This window comes from Sylvia atricapilla, chromosome 2, assembly GCF_009819655.1.
Source record: "Sylvia atricapilla isolate bSylAtr1 chromosome 2, bSylAtr1.pri, whole genome shotgun sequence".
In the NCBI taxonomy this organism is placed as follows: domain Eukaryota; kingdom Metazoa; phylum Chordata; class Aves; order Passeriformes; family Sylviidae; genus Sylvia; species Sylvia atricapilla.
The window spans coordinates 20,805,296-20,824,352 of NC_089141.1; the positions used below are offsets into that span (position 1 = coordinate 20,805,296).

The following is a 19,057-nucleotide window of genomic DNA, read 5'->3' on the forward strand; positions in this document are numbered from 1 at the left end:
TTTCGTGGGGTTCTCAGTTTTCCTCCCTCAAGTACAAGACATTTCCTGCCTCGTTCCCTCCCTGCGTGAAGTTGAATGTACTCTTCCTACTTGCAAACACTGGAGCAATTTAATGTATTTGTTACAAAGGAGTTAAATTGAGCACAATTTTTGTACATTCTTACCTTCTCTTGATTCCATTTTGTTTTACACTTCCTCTATTCTTTTAAGAAATCCCATACAAATACAGATAAATTCCTGTCCCTTTAAAAAGACAGAGCAAAAATTGGCATCAGTAGTTGCACCTGTAGAGAAGAGAGATAAGAGCAAACCAAGAGGTTGAACTGATATAAAGCTGCTGTGAGCACTTGCCCAGCCTGGAGAAGGAAGTTTTAAGCTCCCTAGGCTAAGAGTGGAGGTTAGAGGTGAAAGGAAAAATGGAGCCTCCAGGGTGTGAGCAGAGGATCACAAAGGTCTCTCTAACTGACTTTCTGGGGTGTTTTGAACATCCGATAAGTGAGGAGCAAGCCTGGGCTCTCTGCTTTCAGTGTTGCAGAAAAATAGAGCAGTTGGCCCAGGGGCTGTGCCCACCACCCTGTTCTGTGTCCATAAAAGGTACTGGGAGCATCTTTATCCATGCTGATGGTACTGCTTCCTTCAAGGTCTACCACAAGTCTGGTAAGAGCATAGGATACCAAGGTTATTCCCATAACAGGCTGAAATGTGAAGACAAGGTCAGAGGCATTTCTTTTCCCTTGCCGTTTTGTTTTGTTTTTGTTTGTTTTTCTTTTCCCCTCTCTTTTCTGTGTGTGTTGTCATGAAACCATTCTCCTGCCTATACTTCATTTCAGAAGACTGTAGATGAGCAATAATACATATGCATGACCTACTAATTTCTCTAGTAATGTTCTATTGGGTCATTTGGTTCTAGGAAATAGCTGTGATGAAAGCCTTCTACCGCTTACGTTATTTGAAATAAATAGTCTGAGGCTTTGTTATATGTACTGCTCTGTTCATCTTCCAGTGTATGGTTCCTTTGTTATGGTAACTCTCACACAGATTTATGAATTGGTACTTTCCCTTTTTTTTTTTTTTTTTTTTTTTTTTTTTTTTTGGTCACTATGTAGCCAGCAAGTGGTAATAACTCTGTATTTTGTAGGGCTGGGTTGGGCTGCAGCAGAGGTCAGTGTTAGGCTAACTTTTTAGGTTCTGGAGTGGGTAGTAAAGAATAAAGATGAAGATCCTGTGCCTCCCTGGAGGTTGGATACTGATTAGCAAACAACAAAATGCAGCTGCTGTTACTTTGGGCTAATGCTCACAATAATATGAGTCTCTTGTATTGTTTTCTAGGACTCCCCAAATACAGGCCTACTTTCCCCAGGTGGGACTGACTTTAGTCAGAGGAGTTAGTTACCTTATTAAAAACCATGCTTTCTGTTCCCCTCTCTTGGAAAGGGTTCTAAAAGCTGTTTATCATTGCCTGTACAGTTGTCTTTCTCTCCTGACCCTCGTTTTTCCATTTCAGATGTTGGCAGCATTCAGCAGTCAGAGGACAAGGTAAGCCTTTACCTTCATTGTGTGTGCACATACAATCCGGTTGTAGTAGAAGGTCTGCTCAGGAGATGCAGATGTCTTGGGAAACTACCAAGGTGCTTGAATTTACTGTGCCCTGAGAGGATGACTCCCCTAGAACGTGGAAAAGGAAACAAAATCCTTGGACTGAACTCAATTAAGACAATGGGACAGAGAAACAATGTGCACAGATTGCATAGGCCACAGTCTTGTCTTAAAAACAGATATCTTAGGGGCGCCAGTTAAGGCCATTTAAAAACTTTAAACCAGCTTAAATAGGGGGTATTTCTCATCCTGAGAGATGTGCTCAGTCCTCAGGAGCAGAGGAGGGCACACACATGGCTGGAAAGTAAGAGCTGTGATGTTCTCCACAAGGCTTTGTGCTGCATTGCTTCCTTGGTGTCTGTCTGTAGCTGTTGGAGTGCTTGGGAGTGGTGATCTATGAAGCCCTGGACTGGGGAATTGACAGCCAAGTGGAGCGAGAGCTGAGCGACCCTCTGGAGAAACTGCTGCGCCTTATGTTGAAACTGGATGATGAGGCACCAAAACCACCAGTCACCCTGCAGGATGTTATAAAGGTTTCCTTCTTCCCCCTTAGTAAATACAGCAGCTTTAGAGGAGTTGATGGAACAGTGCTGTTGACCAAGAGGCAAGACCTTTCTGGGAAAAAGCTGGGTGGGCTGCTGGAGGACAGAGAGGGAGCATTGGCTTTCCTGTCAGAGGGAAAAGGCAAAACCATTTAAGATGTTTGCCTATGGAAAGGAATTCAGAAGGAAGATTGAGTATGGCTTTCCTACAGCTGTGTCTGCATAATCCTTCTGTACACAGTGTCCAAATTCAATACCTAGAGCATTATGGACTCTCTTTCCATGGTATTTGGCTTCTGCAAAGGCTGGGATTTGAATGTATCAACTCAAACTGATATTTTTCTCTCAGCCATAATTTAAAGGTATGAGAAACTTCCATCCCTCTGTCTGGTCAGGACAGGGGAAAAAGAACAGGGCAAGTGACTCCATCTGCTGTGAGTTGTCATTCTTTAAACTGGAGGCTTCCCCTTTCAAGTGCTTGTTTCAAAGCACACCTTATGGAAAACAAGATATACAAATTACACAGCTACTTCCATTATCATACATAAAAGATTGAACATCTTCCTTCTTTGTTCCTCTGTATCTGCAATAGGAAAAAAATAAAAAGAGGCAGTGAGGATGCCATGAGAGAACAAAAAATTTTAAACCATGTATTGAGAAAACAGAATCTTGCTTTATTCCCTCCTACCATGTTTGTGGTGGTTTTTTTTTTTCTTTTTGTTGTTGTTGTTGGTTTGGTTTGGGGTTTTTTGTTTGTTTTTTGTGTTTTTTTGTTTTGTTTTTTGTTTTGTTTTTGGTTTTTTGATTGTTTGTTTTTGGTGGGCTTTTTGTGTTTTTTGTGTGTGTTTTTTTTTTTTAATTTCAAGATCTTTTTTAAATAGCTGGACTTCTTTCAGGCCTGCGAAGAGCACTTGTCTAGGCCTTCTGAGGCTACCAGCCATTATGAAATGACCTGTAGAAGTCTGTTTACTGAATATATGGAACTTCAGAAGCTTGTGACCATCATCCAGACCTCCAAAGAGGTATGTTTAAGATTGCTCATTAGCTGCTATTCCCCCCTACCTTCACACACTCACCAAGTTGTAAAGTAACCTTCTCATTGCACTAGAAGTGGAGCGCCTGGATGAGGTTCTGTGTTCACAATGTGAATAGCTGATGTCTCTGGACCATTTTTATTTATTGTAGCATTTGAAAGTTTAGGTGTTTGGAGCTTCTAGGCTTTTCAGATGAACATTAGTAATTTATGCTGGATTAATAGGAAATCACTGAAGAGTATAAAGTGATGACCTCATGTGCTTGCTTTTCTCAGAGACTGAGAAAAATGGATGTGGAAGATTGGGTGGAAAATCCCATTCAAAAGAAGAAACCCCATGGTGTAAGAGACATATTTTCTTTACTATGGGGGACTGTGTTTCTTGGTCAACATTGGCTCTCTGAGGCTTCCCATTGATTCTTCCATGAAAAATAGAGCTTGAACACAAATTAAACTGCTTTTAAAGGTTGTTCAGGAGCCTGAGTAGTTAAAGACTTGTTTGCAAAACAAGCTGGGGAGTGAACTTGAAGTTAAACTATTTCGTATGTCAACCTCATGTGGACTTCTACCCAAAGATTGTCTTTGTGGTCCAACTTAAACCACTTCTAAAACTGAAGTTGGAGGCAGTCTTTGGAGTAAATGCCCACAAGTAGTTACACAGGCTGTTTCTTCCCACAAATGAGCCCCAAATTCCAGCTCTTGGCAGGAACTGACACCTGCCAAAAGCCATCTGTTCCTTTCTTGTAGCTGGACTGAAAACTTCTGGAAAACTCTTCTGCTGTTGGTAGTCCTGGGGTGGACTGGTTCACTCTTATTATGTAGGATCTCTGTTGGTCACAACTGTCAGGGACAGAAGGCCAGTAGCACTGTCCATCTTTGGAGTTGTGCAGCTCCAGCAGCTCAAACAGAGGAGTGAAGAAGGGTGAGGAGATGTCACTCCTGCCTTCTGTGCACTGCCTTTCTTGTGCCTCCATGTGCCTTCTGTGCTTCCATAGATGTTGGACTGTGTGTTTGGGGCAGGGGAAGCAACTTACTGTGCTTTTTCCAAGGCCCTACACAGTCAGGGCTCAATCAGAAACAAATAGCTCTTCAGGCTGGAGCTCTGCCCAGCATAAACAAATGCTCTGTAGTCTGGAGTCTGTGGAGACAAACAGCAAGCCCTGAGAGACTTGTGGACTCGCTCCCTTTGTCTAAATAGCACTTGCTTTGAAGCATGCTCAAACTATTCGTATGAAAATGTTTGTGAAATGTCTGTTTGGGCATATTCTCAATTTTGTGATCTATTAAAATAAACTGGCAAGCTATCTCAAACCACAAACTCATCAACTGCTGTAGCTCTTTCCTGCGGGGAATACATGAATAAATACATGGCCTTTGCCGTGTGGCCTGAAGGCCAGAGTATTTGGCCTCTGCTCCTTCAGGAGGCATGGATTCCAAAAGCTGGATGTCTGTTGCAAATCCTCTGCCTCTAGTTTCCAAGTCCCTAAGCACCAGTTGATTGCATTGCTCTGACAATCTCTTGAGTTTAAAATAACCAGGATGCCAGTTTCTCTGGGATCCCACAGCTTAGAGCTGATGTCTCGAGTGGTGGTAAGCAGGTAAGGTGCTTTATGGACCACACTTTTTCATGTCAGCTGATGCAAAACAGATCTTCAGAAATGCAAACCACAGCCTGACAGTGTGCAATGTTGTACAGTTTCAGCAGAGCTTATCTGTACATGTCCCAAGTTGATGTTCACCTTGAAATCTAAGCAGTGAGACCTGTTAGAAACACAGCTGTCTTAGCACTCATCTGTTGAGCACTCATCTGTTGAGCTCAATGGGTTACTCAAAGGTAATGGGTTTAGAGTGTTGTAGCATTTTGTGTTGTACTGCATAGGTTATGGAAAGTTTAGGTGGCTTTTGACAATACATGGGATGGCAAAAATAGAATAATTGCAGTGATTCAGTCAGTAGGAAATGAAAGCATGAGTGATAATGATGTCACCAACATCAGAAAAATGTTTTGGGTGTGTAAGTTGCTCTGAAGTGCTCAGCTGAAGGCAATTTTTGTCCCCATACTAATGTGGCAATATCACAGTACAGAAGTCTCTCTTCAGGTCATGTCTCTCAGTCAAGTTCAGTCACTATGTGAAATACAACTCTAAAGTGCAAATGTCTTGCGATAAGCTATTTCAAAAGTCTCTAGTACTGATGAGCTGGGCCAGAGACTTTTGTGTGTTCTTCCACACAGTATTGAATGTAGCCTAGGAGGTATGGCAACTGTTTGGTCATTCTTTGAATTCTAGTTTTCTGGAGTTGAGGTATGACTACCAAATGCAGGCTAAAACAGTCCAACAAAAATATCTGTCTTCTTGAAGGCAGCCATCAGTCAGAGCTTGCATTAGACTCTTCTGGTATTATACCAAGATATCTGAAGGGATAAGTAGAGAGAAGATGCTTCATGCTGTAAGTAGAAAAGAGAGAGAAGCCCAAAGTCAGACACTCTGTTCTGAGGCAGTTTTCTAAAATGTTTTGCTTCCCTTTCACTGTTTATAATACAATGACTTATTCTTAGTCGATTTGCCACTGGGATCCAGATAAGCTGTTGATTTAGCACTTCCATTAAAATGTTGTTTAAACATGCTCTTGAGTTGATTACTTTTTTGCCTATCTTTAACTTTTATTGGGTTATACTGCATGCCTGAACATCCTCAGATACTAATACAGAAACAGGATGAGGAGATGTCAGGGTGTTTAGCTTGTGTCTCTAGGCTGAGACTGCTAACCTACACTGCGGTTAAGTATGAGATCCCTTGTCTACTTGTCTTCCTCTTTTGTTTCTGGACATTTCAACCCTTGGTTTTCTGAAAGTTTGGAGGGTTTTAATGGTAAGATTTGGGATTTCATTCCCAGTGTTTCCTAGGATCTAGTAATACGAAAACACTCTGGCACCTGGAGCATTTTCAGAAAAAGAATGGGTCTATTTATTTACCTGACAGCACAAGCTGTATTTTGCTGAAGTGCATCCATAAAGTTAATGACAAATTTCAAGAAAAAGCCTGGTGAGCCAGCTATGAGCTTTCCTGTTGTAAATTAACTTCTAGAAAGAAAAGCAATTCTCTGCTTTGGTACTGCACTCTGATCTGGAAGCGAGTAGAAGGGCGTGTTAAGGACACAATTCTGTGTTTCTGAATGACTTCAGCTGCTAAGTGTGCCCTGCTACATGGAGGGAGGGGATGCTGCTCTATGAGTTCCAGCCAGCTGCTGACTTGTCCCTGGTTGGTTTCTCCAAGGTATCCCCGTGGCCCGATGTCATCTGTGAGCTGCAGATGGGTGTGAGGCTGCGCAAGGCCGCTGAGCGACCGCGGCGTCTGGTGTCCCTAAAGGAACAGATTCGCTCTCCCCATGAGATCCTTTTGGATGACATTCAGCACAAGAGGTACACCCTGAGGAAGGTGAGTGACTGGAGTCAACAGACAACTTTGGAAACATTGGCTCTACTTCATTTCTGAGCGGTATGTGTTGAGACCTCTTCTCCAAAGGTGTGTCTTTTTCGAAGGTACATCGAAGTCCAGAAGTGCTCCTTTTCAGCTGCAGCTCAACATTAGATCACCCTCTTTCTCCACCCAAGTACTTAATTTCCAGTAACTTTTTAAGTCAGAAGTAGCCACAGGTTCATGAATCGCCGAAGCAAACCTGTTCTCCCTCCAGAGTCAGCCACTTGCTTCCCTGCTGCAGTTATTCTGCCCTGCACACAGCAGTTTCATGGAACACATTCTTGCTTCCTCGTGCTTTCCTTGGACACTTGTGTCCTTCCAGGCTCCTTGAGCTGAGCCGTGCCTGGCATCTTTTACTTGTTCCTTTACCTTCCCAGGTGCTTTGGTGTGTATGCAAGTGCAAAAGCACTTTTGAGACAGTTCTCTGCTCAGCCTCAGGCAGAGGCCTCTGGGTAGTGTACTCAGCCGCTGCAGAAATTTAGTCAGGGTAAAAAATGTTGGGCCCCTCGCAGGGAAGGGCAGAGACTTCCACCTTCACCACTTGGTTGGTGAAGATGACCATATACAAAAATGTCTGGGGTGTCTCTAAAGGCTTGTGATGCCCTTTGCTTGCTGCAGCTTGAGCTGGGAATGATGAGCAGATCTAAAACATTGGCACAAGGCCTTATGGCATTAGCATGCTTTGCAAAAGATGTCTTGGCAGAAGATCAAACACAACTCTTCTTGTAATAAGGAGAGGTATTAAAAAAGTGAAAACTTTGCATAGTGCACTAGACATCAGCTTTTTTTTCCTCTTTGTTGGTGCTGCTAGAGTGTAGCAGGTTTAAAAGCTTCAGATAAACCATGCACCACTATAAAATCCCAGCTCTTGCTTGGCTTGAGTGTGGCTCCAGCCTCCAGGTAATGCTATGTCATGTGTTTGGAGATGGTATCTTGATGGATATGTAAATTAATAGCATTGGTAAGGAGACAGTGCATCATAATTAACTTGTATTCCTTGCAATGTACTGTGTATCAATGTACTGTGCAGTACGGAACTGTAACTCAAGGTGGCAGGATGATCTGCCTCTTGGGTTTTTTCTGGGTTTGTTTTTTTTTTTTTTTTTCTTTCCTTGCTTCTTTTCTTTTTGGTAACTTTTTCTTTGGTCCACGAGAAGCACAAACATGTTTGAAGAGTAGTAGACAGAAATGCTGAAAGAAAGCAGAGTGCTACTGCTCAGGTCTTTGTGAAGGCTCTTAAACTAGGATTTCCCCATCTGCAAAGCTATTTTAAAGCTTCTCTAGCAAACAGTGGTCTAATTTGCAAATGAATGAAGGCACAGCTAGTGTGGGGAGCTGTAGTGTTGTTCTACCTGCACTCCCGCGTGTCCTGAAGTTGTATACACAAGTGACATTACATGGCATAGCCTCAAAATAGGAATAAGTGAACAAGGCAGCTGAAGATGTGCATGTGCAATTGACTTTGTCAGTTCTCCCCGATGCAGCAAGCACAGGGCTTGATGCTTCACATTAATATCTACCCTGCAATTCTATCTTGCTATTGTTCCTAGTTCATGTTGGGCTGTAAGCCAGTCTCTGGGACTCTGGCTTAGGCATACAGCTGCAATAGTTCTTGTCACAGTCTTGTTAACCCGTTCAATTGCTCTCCTCCCTGGAGCTGAGCTTTTGCTGATGAATATGATGTGACCATGGTGCTTGTTGGGATCACTCCTGACATTAATATCTGAGTACAGTGTTTTCTAGCTGCTTCTCAGAGCAGTTCATGAGCTGTTGGGGCTAGAAGGCTTTCTGCTCCTTGTGCAAGCCTCCAAGGGCTGTGCAGTACTTCTGATTGCTTCTGGTTTGCCACGGGCAAATCTTTCCCTTCCAAAACCCCAAATAAGGAAACGTCATTATTCTACAATTCCCAACTCCTTGTTTTGGTAGGGGGAGTGGAGGAGGGGGCTGTTGTTTGTTTGTTTTGTGGGGTTTTGAGGTGGGTTTTTTGTTTGTTTGTCTGGGGGGGGGGTGTTTGTTTGGGACTTTTTTGTTTTGTTCTTTAATGCCTTCCCCATCTCCCCTGTTCCCAAATCCTGACCTGTATCATTCACTGTGCCACTGAATGGCAGAGTGCACAAGGAGCAGAGATTTCTTAAGCATCAGTTCTGCTCTTTCAGGTGACCCTCCAGCAAAAGCACAGGGCCCCTACAGTTGATGTAGCTGCTCTCAAGCCTCATCTAAAGCAGGTAGGTGACCTGGTGCTGCATCTGATGGTAGCAAAACAAGGTAATTCTGGAGGTAACAGGACATTTTGAAGGAATATAAATCAAATACTTTAGCTACTGGTTTATATTAACCATACTTAACTTTTGATTAGACCCTCCTGCCAGACATGGTACTAGAAAAATGGGAGTTGACATCTTTGTAGAAGAAAGATGATCTTCCTACATCCTCCACTGCTTCCTTAATTTGCAACGTTTCATGGTCTTGTAAAGAGCTCCTGGAGTTCTTGATTTCAAATTTGAGAGTCACTGAAGTATTTTACTGTGCATAGTGCTGAAGGCTGTCTCATGTGCAAGGCCCAGTGCCCTCTTGGGTGACAAGCACTTGTAAAACAGTGCCATTGCTGATGCAGTTGTTCTGTCACCACTGCTCTCCTTGCTCTGTCCAATGCTGCTGTGCTTTGCCTGCAGATGTTGAAGGTGAAGCTGAAACAGTGTGTGCCACAGGAGCCCAGGTGGCATGAACAGCTCATGGCAGAAATAAAGCAACCACCGAAGCTTCGGGCAGCAACACAGGAAAAGAGGAGCAGGCCCAAAGGTACCTGCTACAGAGTGACCTAGAAAGCAAGCAAACAAAGTCAGCATTGGCTAAAAATAATAGATGGCCTTGGAAATGCAAGCCCACTTATCTTCTCAATAACATTTGTAATGTAAGGGGCAGGGAGGAACAAAAAAATTTTTGATAGAGGTGGTATGGCATAAAAATAGTTATTTCTAAAAAATCTGTTTGTGGATTATTAGGACTCAAAAGATATTTCAACTTGCCCTTCCTTTTTTGGATGTTCAAATTTGTCTGTCCACTAAGTGTGATTACAGGATTAGGACCATCACCTAAGATTAAAAGATTATGTAACTACCAGGACAAAGCCTAGGTGAATCTCAAATTCCAGTGTATGGGTATCACATTTGTCATTTTCTTGTCCCAGCTCTATCTCATTTTGTCTCTTGAGTATGGGGCTTTTTGTTCTCCCTCTCCCCTAACAGAAATGCTTGTGGCATCAAATGCTGCCTTGAACTCTCCAAGCAACAATTCCTTACATCTCCAAGATGCCAGTACTGAGTTTAAAATTGCCAGCACTAAAACAAAGCAGCTGGGAGCAGGAGCTCAGGTAAGGAACTCTAGGAGAAAGGACTATGGAGAGACATTCATACTTCAGAAATTAGAGCTGCGAGCATATACATAGCCTGGAAGGGCAGGAACAAATCCTGGTGCAAAGTGAACACGTGTGGTGCTACTGGGTTCACTGAAGTTCCTTTCCTCTACAGAAGCTCATTTCGTCTTCAAACACTCCTGTTTGTGGCATGACTGCAGCCTGTAGGTACTGATCTCCTCTCTGACCAATGACAGCATCCAAGGGAATGGCCTGACACTGAGTCAGGGGAGGTTTAAGTTAGTTATAGGAAAAGGTTTTTCACCTGCAGGGTGGTTGAGCACTGGAACTGTCTTCCCAGAAAAGTGGTCACAGCACCAAACCTGACAGAACTCAAGAGGCATTTGGACAGTCCTCTCTGACACATGGTGTGACTTTTGGGGTGGTCCTGTGCAGGGGCAGGTGTTGAACTTTGGTGATCCTTGTGGGTCCCAACTCAGGTACTCTGTGATTCTACAGAACTGAAGTCTGCTCTGGTCTCTTAAAACTGGATCCTGCAGAAGTTATAATAGCATAGGAGCCTGGCAATATGGACCAGAATATTCCCACTCTTACCTGACAGTAAGGCATTTCATGCTAGATGTATTGACATACTTTGATTTCGTGTGTTATGTGAGCTCACAGAAGGAAAACTTAATGATGTCTTTTGAGGAAGGAACTTGATGGGTGAATTCCCACTTGTCTGTCTGTGGAGTTATTTTGGGAGCACTGCTCTCCAGTAAACCACAACACACAGTCTTTGGGTTCTTTAATTCCTGGCTCTGTCATGAAAAGCTTGACTGCTTGGTTCTGCGATTCAGTCTGAGCATATTCCGAAATTCTGTGGAACAGAACTTAAGCCCTAACACATCATGTCTAGCACAGATGCTCTGGCATACAAAGAGGAATCTGTTTTCTGTAAATATTTCTGTGTGAAAGACAGTTGCCTAACTGAGGAAAACAGATATGGATTATAAAAGCAGAAAAACTTAGCTCAGACTGGGGCAAATATAGCAACTTGTAGGAATGTTCAGCATTTGAGAACCCTGTGGTTGATGTATTACTGCTAAACTAGAAGGACTTTCATATAGAGACTGATATAATCAAGTTTGTTTTCTGCTTTTCTCGGCAAGGTAGAAACAATGCTGTTGAGATAAAGCATTGGATTTGAGTTGAGTTAATGAGTTGGGTTAGTCAGTCTCTTGAACTGTTCTCCCGTGTTGCTACATGTGAGCTGGAGCCAAGAAAATGGTTCCAATGCGTTCCATGGGTTGTGTGGGGAGCATTTTGAAAAGTTGGTTCTGAACAGATGAAACTTTATTACTAGTATCCACTGTTGGACTTGGGCAAGAGAGAGAACAGGTGAATTGGAAACTTCACTAACTTGGCTGGAATTTCCTAGCTGTGGAGTGCATGGGGAATTAACTTCATATTCCAAGAAGAAATCAAAAGTTTTTAAATAAACTCCATTGCTTTTTCTCTCTGCTGCACTTCTGGCTGAGCCTTGAACATTTCTGATGAGTTGTGGATGTCCTAGATATTGTTAGGCAGCAGTACTTGTGATGAAGTGGCCTTGGTGTCTCTTACATGCAGGTTATGAACATCCTGTCCTGTGGTCCACAGGAAACCACTCCCAAGCTGCATGCCAGCACCTGCCTTCCCCCCACCAGGCCACCAGGAGTGTCCTGCATCAGCACAGGTCAGTGCACTTCTGGCTGCACATCTAAACCAAGTGACAAAGTACAGCCAGTGTCCTGATGGGCTCCCAAACCCTTGGGCTGGCCTCAATGTACACTTCTTTAGTCACCTGAAGATACTTCACAAGAGAAGTTCCAATACTAAATAAAGAGTCTGGGGAGGTGCCCACAGAAAATCATTTCTCTGCAATTGACTGAAGCTTGGCTCTTGCAGCTTCAAAACAATGATTGCATGTTCCCAAAGGCCCGACTGAAATTTCCAGTAAAAACTAAATGAGTGGTTTGAATATTCAAGTAGAAAGTGCAGCATTTCATTTTATTAAACTAAGTGGTGCTAATGAAGCCTCATCAGTGCCTACTGACAAGCATAATTACTGTAACCTCTGCTTTTTTTGTGATCTGAGCAGCTGGGTTGCGGGGGAGGAGAGATGTAAGCCTTGCTACCTTCAGAAGGCAATGTAGTGCTCTTGAGTGTCCAGCTTTCAGGGTGACCATTTAGAAACTGACAGTGGGTTTTCTACACCCTAAAGCTTTCTCTTCCTATCCAGGTCTCACTGCAAATTGCACGTCTCCTCCCATGAGTGCACGCACACCAGGAGATATTAAGCATGGGTGTTTCTGGAGCACTGGTCAACAGCAGCTGCGTCCTTACAGAGGAAGGTCCGAATCTCTAGAGAGAGGCCTTCAAAGCAAGGAACTTGTAAGTCCAACATGTCAGCAAGCAACCCTGGTCTGATGCATCTGGTCATGACTTGCACCTTGATCCTCATGAAGGCAGTAAGCATGCTCTGTGGTTTTTGTCTTGGGACATATGGTGTACCCATCTGAAGTTGGTATATTACTCTCTCCTTGGAGGCATCTTTATAGAAGACTGGATGCTGTAGTGTCCTTGTGATGGCTTCCCCCTTTGAATGATATGAAATAAAGTTGTTTCTCATACAAGAAGAGAAAAATACCATGACATTATTTGAAAGTGTCCATCGAGGCTTCCTCAAGCAGACTGTAATTGAGAGTGGAACTATCCTGCTTTCTTCTTGTCCCTTCCTTCTCTTTAGAGTCTGATATGCTCACAAGTATCTTTTAAGCTGCAGTAAAAGGCAATGGGTAGTTAAGAAAATGTGGATAGCATAGCATCAGTGACTTTTAAATGTGTAATATATGTAGAACTGAAGTTATCAGGCTCTGAATGATGGTTGTGGGAGAAATACTGGGGTCTGTGTGCTTCTATGCAACCCTCTGGATTATGGCCTCACCCTGTTCTGCCTTGACAAGCTGTGTTGTGCCCTTGTCTCTTTCTTTCCTTCTGCATCCCTCCTTGCCCCACCTTGGCAAGTCTCTAACTGACCTCTCTGATGCCTCTTTGTTCAGCAGTGTGGTGGGGGATGCAGGTGTGTCAGGGATTAAAGCACAGTTGTCTCTCCTGGCTGACCATGACACCACAGCTTCTGTTTGTATGCGGCCAGTAGGTCTTGGGAAAGAGAAGGGCAAGAGATTGTTGTGCTGTGGAAAGGAATTTTGTATCCAGGAGAGGCCAGGGTGGCTCCTGTTCCAAAGGGTAAAATGTCTCAAAGGAATCTGCTTGAAAACTGTAACAAGCACTCACCTGCCTGTAGCAGTTTCTCTGCTGGTATTGTCAAAGAGTCACCTGATACTCCCCATTACAAGCAAAAAGGGGTTTTGGAGAAGAATGCTCCTGATCCTTTGGGACCCAGTTTTGAGATGACCTCCCCAAACAGCTGCTTTCTTCAACTTGATCTGATGTTTAATTTCTGTCTTTTAATAGGACTCTCCCTTTCCTACCAAGTGCCCAACCATTGCTGAGCTGATTGGAACCAGATATGCAATGGTGGTGCAGGAAGGGCAAGGCCTCTTCCAAGGAGTTAGTGATGGTGTCTTTCCAAGAGCAAAGGTATGTTTCTCCTTCACTTCATGCTGCCCTTGCCTTTTCAAAAGCTGGCTGGTTTCGTGGCCCTCAGTGCTGAACTGCAGAGGCACCCTCTGCCTCAACTTATCCTGTTCATAACAGCTGATCTGAATTTGGCCCTAGGCTGGAAAATTTTTTTAGTATTTGTGCCATGATGGCTTCTATTCTATCTTAAGCTGTGTAAGTTGCCTAGAAAGTAGCCCAGCCTTTGCTTGTTGCTTCTTGTCTGATTTCTATGCAAGGAGAGCTGACTGCTGTGACCATTGGTCAGCTCTGAAATCCCAAAGTAAATAGTTGGGATCTGGTACTGCAAAACAGTGAAAAAAAGGCACTTGACTCAGGGTCCCCCACCTGAGTTGTTCTGACTCAAACCACCTTGCCAAGTGAAGGTGGGGACAGGGAAGGAGCTGTGTAGCTCAGGGCATTTCTCCATTTCTGGCTTATCCCTGAATCTCCTTTAGAGGGGGTGTGGCAACCAGTCCTCCAGAGCAGATGTCCTGAGTACAGGCCCTTTGCAGCACAGATGTGAGGAAGTCTGTGCTTCTTGGCTTTTGAGTAATTTTTTTTTGCCCTCGTTTATTTAGCAGTACGGACAGAGTCAAAGGTTCTACTAGCAGAGCCATGCTACTTCCACAGGCTACCTGATGCTCCTAAGACTGAATCCTTGTTTACTTCTCACCTTACTGACCCTGCTTTAACATGCCTGCTCTATGGCTATTCTAAAATGGCTTCCTTACCCACTGCTGTTTTTTTAGCTTTCTCAAGTACTTCTTAAGATAATATCACTTCTGACTGCCAGCTGTGTATGAATGCGCTCTTTTTTATAAAGTTCAAGCGACTCATCAGCTTCCTTATGACTCATTTTTTGCTTCAAGATTGAATTCAAATTTGCCCTGATTTAATCTCTTTGGGATTGCTGCAGTCTACCTCAAAGAATGTCTCTCTTCTCTCTCTCTCTCTAAACTAGCTACTGTTACATTCTTGCACAATACAGCTATTGTTTGCTAAAGAGCCTTTTTTTAAACTCCTGTTGTCTGGCAGCTGCCCCAAACCTCTGCATTATAAAAACACTAGCCTACAAGTAAGATTTTTTTTTTTTGCCTTTTTAGCTTTTAATTCCGGTGTCTTTGCTATCCTTTATTGTATCTCTGTTATTGTATATGTATCTAAAGCCTTTAGAAAGTTTGTTTGCGTGCTTGCTCTTTGGCAAGCAGTGGATACTGTTGGTACAAAGATGTTTCCCATTTGCATTCAAAAATAACTTTCCTTTCCACAGATATGTTTCAGCTGCTATAAGCAGATGTTTCTTAAGTGGCCTTACAACTGTTACCTCTGCAGCAGGTGAGCTGGTACAAAAGGACTGAATGAGGAGAGAGAAAAGAGTGAAAGAACAGTGCTGAGAATTTTCAATATTCATTCATTGTAGTACTGGATAGAAACAGGTTGCTGAGCCCTTCAGCTTTGCCTTACTGCACAAGCCAGGCTGGAGTGTCTACAGCTGGGAAGGATGTAGAAAATCTTGTCTCTGAAGTAGAATCTCAGTTTTAACTCTTAGTTTTTAGTCAAAACAATAGCCGAATTTCCTGTGCCAGTATTAAACTGGCTTCTCTGAGAACACCCTCTGTGTTTTGCTCTGAAGTTTTGCTCTAACTTCAGCCAAGGGCTTGAACAGGTTCTGGGAGATGGTCTACACCAGAATCTTCTGTTGAGGACTGAAAAAGAAAACTTCAGACCTTGTGACTGGGAAAGGAGCATATTGTATCCACTTATTTGTCAGAGGCTTTCTGTTCATGGGAGAGTGAGAGAGGAACTTCAGGCTCATTAAGTCTCAAATCTATTTGAAGCAGTTGTGAAGCACTGAACTGATTATAAGCAGCAGGTCAACAGCCACTGGAAATTGAGCAACTGTCTGATGGTAGTGTTGGGTGAAGTGTAGTGAGCATTTGCAGATAAAGCCTTGAAGCTATAGATGTTGACACATTTCAGATGATTTAAACTACCAGAAATAGGAAGGCTGACAAACTGAATAGTGGAATTCTCAGCTTGCTCACTTTGCCATCAAGTGATTCTACCACAATCATGAATTCAGACTTGGGAATGTCCTCTGTAGCTGCAATATTGGTATCTGCTGAGCTTTACTCAAATGATAATGCTGGAGACTTCTCTTTCAGGGTTGTCTGCTGTGATTGCTGCATTAAGGCAAGTCTAGTCTTTACAACAGCATGTGGGATTTTTACATTTTCTGATTTCCCTCCTCCTCATCTAGTCATAAGAAGGTTTCCTTCATTCCACTGATACCTCAAATCCACCCTCTAGCTTGTTTCGAAGAAAGTAGAAGACGGAATAGTATGAGGTGTAAAAGTAGCCAGGGTGACACAGATATCTCTTGTACTCAGCTGAAACAACTTTGGTTCTTCTTTCTTTCATCTTGTGTAAAGTGGTTGGGATTACACTGGGCTCTATTTATACAAGGGTCAGAAGTTCACTGCACTAATGTCTACCTTTTAAGTGCACCAATAAATCAATTGGATGGCATGCAAATTGTCCTGTTAAGAAGGAGGATGTGTTTCCCTGAGAACTCAGGTGACTTGTGATGTGATTCCATGTCTAGATGTCCATGCCCTTCAGAACATGTGTACATCTCCCACTTCAATTCCTAAAATTTTTGAGACTCTCCAGAGAGGAGGATCCAGCTACTCAAGAGCAGAAGAGCTCCGAGTTGCTACATGAAATAGAGCACCAGCAGTATTTTGGGTAAGCTGGGACAGGGTGGTTCTATTTTCACCTTGAAAGATGTCACCAGTTACTTATGCAAAGCTACAAACACACAGACAGCAGTATGTAATACTGGGCTGGTCAGCTGCATGTTCTGGTGAATGACTGATTTTATCCACTGGTCTAACTAGTCCACAGTTCTCTGGAAGTATTGTGGATTTTAGACGACCCAAAGAGAGGAAGTGTAATTTTCTGCATTTTCTGTTTTAACTATCAGGTTAGTGACATGGATTAAGAAGTGTCCATATTAGCCCCGACATAGAAGGTTCCTTGCAATAGCTTTGTAGTATGAGAATTTCCAGAGCCCGTCACACTCTATCCCCCACATCTGGTGGTCTGTCACTGCAACCCCCCCAGGAGTAGCCCCTTTCTGCCTAGACATGAAATATTCTAATTGTGGCTCAGGTGTATGTCATGCCACAAATGGTTTCTCAGTCCCTCCACACACATACCCTTCCCTTTTTTGTCCCCTGAAAATGAATTATTCCAAAAAGAGCTTTTGACAGTTCTGGGTGAAAAAGACAGATTAACATGCATATAAGTGCAATATAGAGGAATGAAAACATACATTATCTCTTCTTTATGTTCTCTTCTTTCCAAGGCAGTTAAATCTTCTACTGGGCAAACTGGTACCTTCTTCTTTCTGTGAAACCATTCTTTAATGTAGCCAGAATAAAGACACAGTAGTTTCTAGTTCTAAGGTTGGTACTTCAGTTGCCAAGAATCAGGAGTAGTGTTCATTACTGAAGTTAACTGCACGGAGCAGGCAGTGGTTTGGTCTGTGTTGTAATGCAAGTGCTGCAGAAGAGGCCTGAGAGACGGCATTACTGTCATACTGCAGGACAGCCAAAAAAAAAAAAAAAAATCCTGCAGTATGAGGATGCAGCCATAGCCTTGGACCAGACAAAGATATCCATTTGCCCTTTGGCTGATATACAGTCAATAGAGAGGTGTCAGTAAATGAAGCTGTTCTGGTGCTTTTTAACCTTCCTAAGTGGTGCTGATGTCTCTTTTGAACTTATGCATTTGGCTAAATCACTTAGCAGCCTGGGAGAAGGGTGGAAGAGCACCGTGCCCTCTAACAGAAACCTGGGTCAGCTTTCCTGCTTTTATTTTTCTCTCTGCCCATCCAGTGTACCCGTTGTTTTGGAGCCCTGTGGCCTAGCCCAGCCCCTGTGCTGTTACACAGGGACCATGGCACACTGGCTGACTGCAGACATCTGTACGTGGTGTGAGCAATACCTGTTGAATGTGGCTTCCAGTCAACAGCACAGCATCCCCCTTAGGAGAATTTCCTGGGCTTGAACCAAACTGGAATGATTCTACCATATACTTCTCCTGTCACTTGTTATGTACCTGAAATAAATGAAACAGCTTTATGCACCTACTGTGACATAAAGGCCTGAAAGAAAGACCTCCCTGCTGGTTAGTCTAAGCAGGAAGCACAGTTAGCATTTCTGTATTGTGAAGTATTCTAAAGCTTTGTGGGTTTTAGAACTGTTTTAATTCTTTTTATGTGTCTTGGAGAAAATAAATGTTGAAGCACTATCACGCCTCTAGCATTTCTATTTTTGCACCTGCAACTGTCAATTGTTCCATGGCACTTTTTGTATTCATTGCTGAGCAGACTTCATCCAATGTACTGAGCACAGGGAAACTTTTAACCAAAAACCCCTGTGTGAGGTTTGGAAAATGGAGCTCTCAGTGATGTGATCATATCACTCTGCATTTTGCAAACACTCCTTCCTGACTACTCATAGCACTTAAAGCTCATGGCTTTGATGCATGTAAAATGGAAGTGATAGCTGCTCTCTCTGCTTGCATTAGAAAGCAGATTTGATTTAGGAAGCTTGTTTTGATTTTTTTCTGTGCGCTATCATGCTTTGGCACCAGAGCTTTCTGTGCATCTCACAGAAGTACCTCTCAATGCTGCCATCACCTGAAGGGCAGAGAGTTGTTTTTGAGAGATTCTTGCTCATTGTCTTGGCCTTGAACTTTTGCCCTGGAATACACTGGACTATTGCAATATTCCATAGATTTTTTTAAACATAGATTTTTTTTGTGTGTGTTTAAAACAAAAAATTGAGATATTGGATAGTATCTTCATTTATCCCTGGCAATTGTCTGTATGGAAGGGATGTGGGGCCTGATGGAATTTGCCTTGGCAAGTTTTGCAGGGCCTGGATAGACAGTGTTGAATGGACTTGCAGATGGAATGAGTCATGCTGAAGAAAATGTCTGGGAAGGGCCAGTTCTAGATTGAGGAGAAGGGAAGAAAGACATGTTTAAGCTGAGCCCAAGGTCTGCATCCAAACTGCCAGAAGGGTCAATACCTCCAGCTGACTTGCACTGGCCTGACTCTGCTTCCTCCCAGCTGCCTGTCTGCAAGCTGATGCCTACTTGCAGGTTTGGGCAAGCTCTGCAAGTAAATGAATGTGGGGAAGCTTGGAGCTTGAGCTTCCTTTTGGAGCAAGTTCAAGTGTTCCTTGTCCTTCAGTCAATTAGGAGAGGTGCAGCCTGCCTGCCCAGGTCCCCTCCTGTCTGTGCCAATGGCTGCTGCTGCTGGGAGGTACATCCTTATCGGGCAGGTGGGCTCCTTGCAGGCTCCAGGGAATGGCAG

The 19,057-nt window shown here is 43.3% G+C and overlaps 1 protein-coding gene across 1 annotated transcript; it reads left to right on the plus strand.

Moving 5' to 3' along the window:
• Window positions 1-211: 211 nt before the first annotated feature.
• On the plus strand, window positions 212-17,985 carry LOC136375427 (protein spire homolog 1-like). The gene is made up of 16 exons (XM_066340947.1): window positions 212-657; window positions 1,505-1,536; window positions 1,965-2,129; window positions 3,035-3,160; window positions 3,448-3,513; window positions 6,447-6,608; window positions 8,807-8,875; window positions 9,323-9,449; window positions 9,896-10,020; window positions 11,665-11,740; window positions 12,287-12,438; window positions 13,522-13,647; window positions 14,939-15,003; window positions 15,834-15,861; window positions 16,274-16,416; window positions 17,571-17,985. The coding sequence occupies exons 1-16, from the start codon at window positions 417-419 to the stop codon at window positions 17,740-17,742; spliced, it is 1,875 nt and encodes a 624-aa protein (XP_066197044.1). The 5' UTR covers window positions 212-416; the 3' UTR covers window positions 17,743-17,985.
• Window positions 17,986-19,057: the final 1,072 nt, after the last annotated feature.